Source organism: Meriones unguiculatus, chromosome 18, assembly GCF_030254825.1.
Source record: "Meriones unguiculatus strain TT.TT164.6M chromosome 18, Bangor_MerUng_6.1, whole genome shotgun sequence".
Lineage (NCBI taxonomy): Eukaryota > Metazoa > Chordata > Mammalia > Rodentia > Muridae > Meriones > Meriones unguiculatus.
In genome coordinates, this window is record NC_083365.1 from 29,724,485 (window position 1) to 29,730,925 (window position 6,441).

Genomic DNA, 6,441 nt, shown 5'->3' on the forward strand with positions numbered 1-6,441 from the left:
TTGAAATGAGGTAAAAATAATAATGTCTTTTTAAAAGAGAATTTATTTTTGATGTTGTTAGAGGAATATTTAAATTTTACAAAAATGCTACATATGATCTGACAAATAAATCTATATTCTTTAATGTTATTGAAGATATAATAATTAATTCAGTAATTTTCTCAGGAGGAAGTGTTAGCTTTTAAAATTTTTTAGAAATGATTTAGTGTTCTCTAAGATTAAAATATTCAGTCTCCAGAATTTTATTAAGCTTACTACATATCAGAATCGTGTAACTAAACATACATACAAACTTAATCCCCAAATTATCAACCTGTAATAATTTCATTGAATCATCAATTTGAACTATTTACACTGAATTTTCTTGGCATTAAGTATTTTCCTTGTGATTCCTGAAATAGTTTTTTAATTTCTTTACAGCATTTTTCATCTCTTTATTTCTCAGTGTATAAATGGCTGGATTAAGGAGAGGTGCAAAAACAGTATAAAATACAGCAAGAAATTTGTCCAACCATATGATATTGAGAGGCCACACATAGATGAAGATGCAGGGCACAAAAAATATCATCACCACTGTGATGTGGGCAGTGCACGTGGACAGGGCCTTAGATGCACCGGATTTAGAGCTTTGGCGAACAGTGATAAGGATATATGTGTAGGAAATAAGCAACAGAATAAAGCAGGTTACAACCACAGCCCCACAGTCAGCATTCATGTAAATATCCAAATCATGGTAATCCATGCAAGCCAGCTTGATTATTAATGGTATGTCACAGAAGAAACTGTCAATTTCCATGTGGCCACAGAGAGGCAGCTGTACAACTGCCAAAAGCTGACTCATGGCATGGATAAAGGCAATTGTCCAGGAAGTCAACACCAACCCAGTGCATCTTTTCAAGTTCATGATGGTGAAATAGTGGAGTGGTTTGCAGATGGCCACATAGCGGTCATAAGCCATAACCACCAATAGCACCATCTCTACTGCACCCACACAATGATCAAAGAAGACTTGGCACATGCAGCCTGCAAAGGAAATGATCTTTGGTTCTTTGAGAAAGTCTGTGATCATCTTAGGAGTGGTTATGGAAGAAAGCCACATATCAACAAAGGACAGGTTGGCCAAAAAGAAGTACATGGGGGAATGGAGATTCTGGTCAGTGATGATTAAGAACATGACAGTAGTATTTCCAGATAAAATAATCAGATAAAGCATCAGAAATACTATGAAGAGTAAGACTTGAAGATTATGTGAGTGGGCAAGTCCCAAAAGCATAAATTCGGATACCAAAGACTGATTACTTCCATCCATTTTATTCAGTGTGTCATTAAAAACAATCTGCAGAGAAAGGAAGGTCAATTAGATGAATATGGAAAATGAGTTCACTAGACAAATCTGACGTTCATATTTAAAGTTAACATCTACACCTGAAACGGAAAAAGCAAAAATGCAAACATAGGTCTTTGTCACCTTTGAGAAACATTGCTGCTCAAAGTGAAAGCTCATGAGCCAACAGCAACTCCACAAGAAGGGAAGGGTTGGGTGTGACTGTTTTACATGTGATCTATCAGGAAGTTCCTCTTACAGAAATGCACTAAGAAAGTAAGATAGCAATGTGAGAGTCAAAAAGTGTGTGTGATTTCACCTCGAAAAGATTTCCTGCCCACTGATCCAGTAAAAATGATCTGAATGTGTCATCAACAATCATAACATTTCAATATGAAAATAAGGTTATATTTTTGAACCTGATGGAACTTACATTGAATTTCAACACAAAAAATTCTGATGAAATATTAAAATTTTTACAGCATACATAATGACTCCTTTGAACATCATTTCTGTGATGTCACTGAGTTAAAATATAATTTTAAAGTTATAAAGTAGATGTTGGGAACGCCTTGTTGAAGGGAAGCTGTATAATATAGCATATTAAGAATGCACAGTTTATCTTTTCTTTAAGAGCATGTCTGATTGCATGAGGGTTGATGCCCCAGGTCCCGCCTCTGAGAAAAAGGTATCAGACGGGTCTGATGCTCTTTGGGTGGATGACACCTAAATGAACATTGGTACAAAGTCCCAATTTATTTCTAATATCAGAGATCAGACCTCTACTCTTGTCTGATTCATCTAAAACAAAAAGGGGGAACTGTAGAGAGCTGTGTAATGCCGCGCCTTAAAGATGGAGCTGGTTTCTGCCTTCCACCTTCCTGATGGTGAGTGCTCTCTGTCGCAAACAACTCCATATTTGGCTAAGGCTGAGGATCTGGCTTGCTTCCCTGTATGTGGACCTATCTGCACTGCCCACGAGGCACTCTGGGGTTGGCTACCCAGAGGCTATTTTAAGCTGTGGGCTGGCTTGCCCCAGGGTCAGAAGATTGTTCAAGGTTCCTGAATAAACTGCATTGAGAAGAAAAAAAAAAAAGATCAGAAAGAAGGAGAGGAGGACCTCCCCTATCAGTGGACTTGGGGAAAGGCATGCATGCAGAAAGGGGGGGAGGGTGGGACCGGGAGGGGTGGAGGGAGGGGCTTATGGGGGGATACAAAAGGAATAAAGTGTAATTAATAAAAGTTCAATAAAAAATGCACAGTGTAAGACAGAGATGAAAAACCAGAATCACAATATTTTGTTAACAAAATTTTTTATAGGATTTATTTATTCAGCTAAACTGAGACTGAGCCACTGTTACAAATATAGGTAGAAGTGGTAACCAAAGGCCAAGGCAACTTATATTCAAACCTGAACTCTGAAAGTTACGTTTAGTTTAGTTTTAGGATTCAAAATACTGATCTTGAATTTTATTAACTAAACTTGAGAATCCTTAGGTTTTTGAAATATTGTAGGTTCCTGAAATGGAAAATATTTCCTCTATCTATAATATGCTTTCTCATTTAGTCACTCATCTATTTAACTTGAAAGAAGAAAAAAAGTTACATAAACACTTAAGCAAAGGATACTTTTGATTGTTAACCCTGGAAGAATGTAGAGTTGAACTATCAATGAGCACTAGTTTTTAACATCAAAGTACAGGCAGAGCATAACAGAAAATAGTCAGGAAGGCAGGAAATCTTCCCATTTTATTCCACCTTCAGTAATTCTTTTGGTGAGTTTTCAATTTTAGGTCTTATTCTTTTATTCCTTGAAATTTCATATTGAGAGAATAAAGCAGGTCAATCACAGAAGTTCTCATATTGTCATCAGAATAATACGTACCTTCCTGTTTTTTATGAGGAATCAGAAGGTTAAAGTTAGGGTGAAAAGAAAGTTCAAAAGACATTAGGTAACACATCTTTTTGCTATAGAAGTATGATGGCAGGTAAGTGTCTTGTATGTTACACTGACAGATATGTGCCTTCTAAAGATTACCAGACTTTCTAGAGGAATTACACTGCCTCTAAACTTAATATCTTATAGTCTGTAAAGTTTTCAGCACACTTAAAAATCCAGTTATTGTCTTCCTTTGTGGCTTGGCAAGGCTGCATCCCCTAGGGAGAAGTGATCAGAGAGACTGCTACTGAACTCAGGCCAGAGACAACCCCTGCTTCCCTTACTAAGGTATTCACTTGGAGACTGAGTCTATGGGCTACATCTGAGCAGGGGTTTTAGGTCCTCTCCATGCATGGTCCTTGGTTAGGGTATCAGTCTCTGCAGGGCTCCTAGGGCCCAGGGTTGGTTTTTTTTTTTTTTTTTTTTTTGCTCTAAGTTCTCCTTTTGGAGTTTCTATCTCCAGCCAGTCCTGATGAGACCTGATATGCTAGGGTCAGATAGAAGGGGAGGAGGGCCTCCCCTATCAGTGGACTAGGGGGGGCATAGGAGGTGAGGAAGAATGGAGGATGGGACTGGGAAGCGGTGAGGGACAGGGCCATAGCTGAGATACAAAGTGAATAAATTGTAATAAATAATAATTTTAAAAGTCCAGTTATGTATCTTCTAGAATAACTTACATAGATGATAGGAATTTAATATTTCATGGGTTTTAAGACAGAACTTTCTAGCAAGATGACTACACACACTCTTGGGAAACAATTGACCAACACAGTTTTAAAATTAAGTTCAAAATCATGGACAAATGGTCATATCACTCTATTAATAGTAACCCAGGTTTAGCACAATTACTAAACTAAGTATAATTTAAATAAGTCAGATTTTATCCATTAGCAGTTAATATTATGTATGGCTTTGTTTTACAAGTATTTGTTTCAGTTTTAACTTATAAAATTAAAACACTTAACTGAACACTGCGTTGTGAAGTAGTAAAGGAAAACACATAGAGAGCAATCAGCAAACTTTCATAGTCTTTGGAGTTCTTTTTTTCTGTATACTTTTCATACATATTTTAAAACAATATCGTTTGCACTGTTTAAGGCAAGGATTTTAGTGCTCATCTGAACACTGTATAAGTGTACATGGTGTGGGTGTGGGTGTGTATTTGTGTGTGTGTGTGTGTGTGTGTGTGAGAGAGAGAGAGAGAGAGAGAGAGAGAATATATATAATCACCTTTTAAAAAAATACTTGATATTTACAGTTCCTCAGAGTTGACAGACACCCAACTATTGGGTATGTAGATGCAAAGGACACATTAGCCATGCTGTTTTCCAAAATCCTAACTACTATTTTGTGTTTCCTCTTCCATTGTTCAGTAGTGTTATAACCATTCTAGAGGGTCTAGGTTCAATAGATGCTTTTAATACTTTATCTGTAATTCTTGTTTAACTTGGTGACAATTCTCATAGAAAATGCTAACTTTGGTTTTTAGATAAATAAAATTAAAAAAAACTTAGTGAATAGAAAAAAACCAAATTATGCTTTTATGAGCATTTAAACCAAGTATTTATTCTTTTTTTTCTGATTAAAGATTTCCACGTAGATTGTTTTGTATGAAAGTTCTAAACTCTGTCGTGGTGTCAATATTTCTACATTAAAAAAAAAAAACAAAAAACAAAAAACAAAAACAACAAAACCTTTGTGGATATAGCCAGAATTATTCATTCAAGTAGGCCTAGGTGGTAGATTCTCATGACTTAAGAGTGGTCTTGCAGCTACTCACAGCATCTCTTTTGCTGGCAGATTGCTTTAATTTCATTTCTGAAGTGAACAAGTGTTACGCCTCTTCTCATATTTTGTTTTTCCATTTACTCCTAATTCTGAGCTGCAATTGTATCTACAGTGTGCTCTATGAATCTGATTAAAATATAGAAAATTATTGTGCAATGTTAGCTGTTTGCTGCTTCTACTGATCATCAGAAAAGGAATGATGATATGACGCAAGCACTAACACACCGAGGGTGGCCCTTTTGGTGGTGTTTGTAATGATGGCAATCCTCAGAAACTTTTGTCGTTTAGGACAAGTATAGGAAACTCATACATTGTTTGCTAAGAATAACAGAAGGCAGATATTGCTTAAGTCCACATATAATGGGACTTGATAAAGGAGATACATAGAAATATTTCAAGAATAATTTTAGAGAAGAATGTTGAAAAAATGATATGACTTACCAAACTCATGTTTTTCTCCAAGATCATATTTTTTTCCCATTTGATATGTGTTTGAGAAGATATCTATGTCATGCAGAGAACTCTCTTGGAAGCACATCCCCTAAGCCTGACCTATATTTACTGACTAAGGTTGTCCCATGGGCTAATTCATTTGTTTATGTTTTGAACAAAATGAGAAACCTAGATGTAATTATGGTGGACATATCTTAGGGATTTCTCTGTTAAGAATGATACCACATGCAACGTGTCTGTTAAATTAGAGAGACATTGTTATTAATCACCCCAGATTTTCCATTAGTATATTTCTCAAAGTTATTTACATGATCAAAAAGCACCAAGGAGAAGTTTTCTGCTATCCTGATATATATCCTATCTATATCACCTAAGTGAATAAATTTGTTTTATAGTTATAAGAGGTCATGTTCTGAATAGTATGATATATAACCAGTCATTTGGGCTGTCAATACTCCCCACAACAGTGACATTTAATCTAAAATGAAGAACAAACAAACAAAAAACCAAAACACCTCTAAAGCAAGGCATGAGATTTCTCTTTTCAATTGTTGATCAGGATATTCTAAGAGCTGACAAAATCTATAGACTATTTCTATTGCCTTTGGTTGCCATCCTGAGGTTGAAGGTAAGTCTCTATTGCTGAAAGCACCATGTTTTTCTGATATAGGACTCGAAAGTTTTAAGCTAGATCTCACCAGGAAACCTACTTTCTAAGGACTGGAACTCATAGTAACAGAAATTGCTATGCAAGCTTCCATCGGAAGGAATGAATCTATATAATTCTATTGGCTTGTGATACCTATGAGCAGTCTTGTAAGTTACTCCTAAAGGAACCATAGTGACCCTCATATCGTTGTTGTAACTAACAGTTCTCTAATTGGAATTCAGTTCCCTTCAATGGGAAGGTAACCATAACCTGTACCAACAACATAGC

The 6,441-nt window shown here is 36.0% G+C and overlaps 1 protein-coding gene across 1 annotated transcript; it reads right to left on the reverse strand.

Moving 5' to 3' along the window:
- Positions 1-370: 370 nt before the first annotated feature.
- Positions 371-1,309, reverse strand: LOC110563972 (olfactory receptor 4K14-like). Its single transcript, XM_021661231.2, has one exon. The coding sequence runs from the start codon at positions 1,307-1,309 to the stop codon at positions 371-373; it is 939 nt and encodes a 312-aa protein (XP_021516906.1).
- Positions 1,310-6,441: the final 5,132 nt, after the last annotated feature.

What these genes read in the sequence shown, in the direction of transcription:
- LOC110563972 (XM_021661231.2), bottom strand. Translation starts at nt 1,309, where the DNA reads ATGGATGGAAGTAATCAGTCTTTGGTATCCGAATTTATGCTTTTGGGA.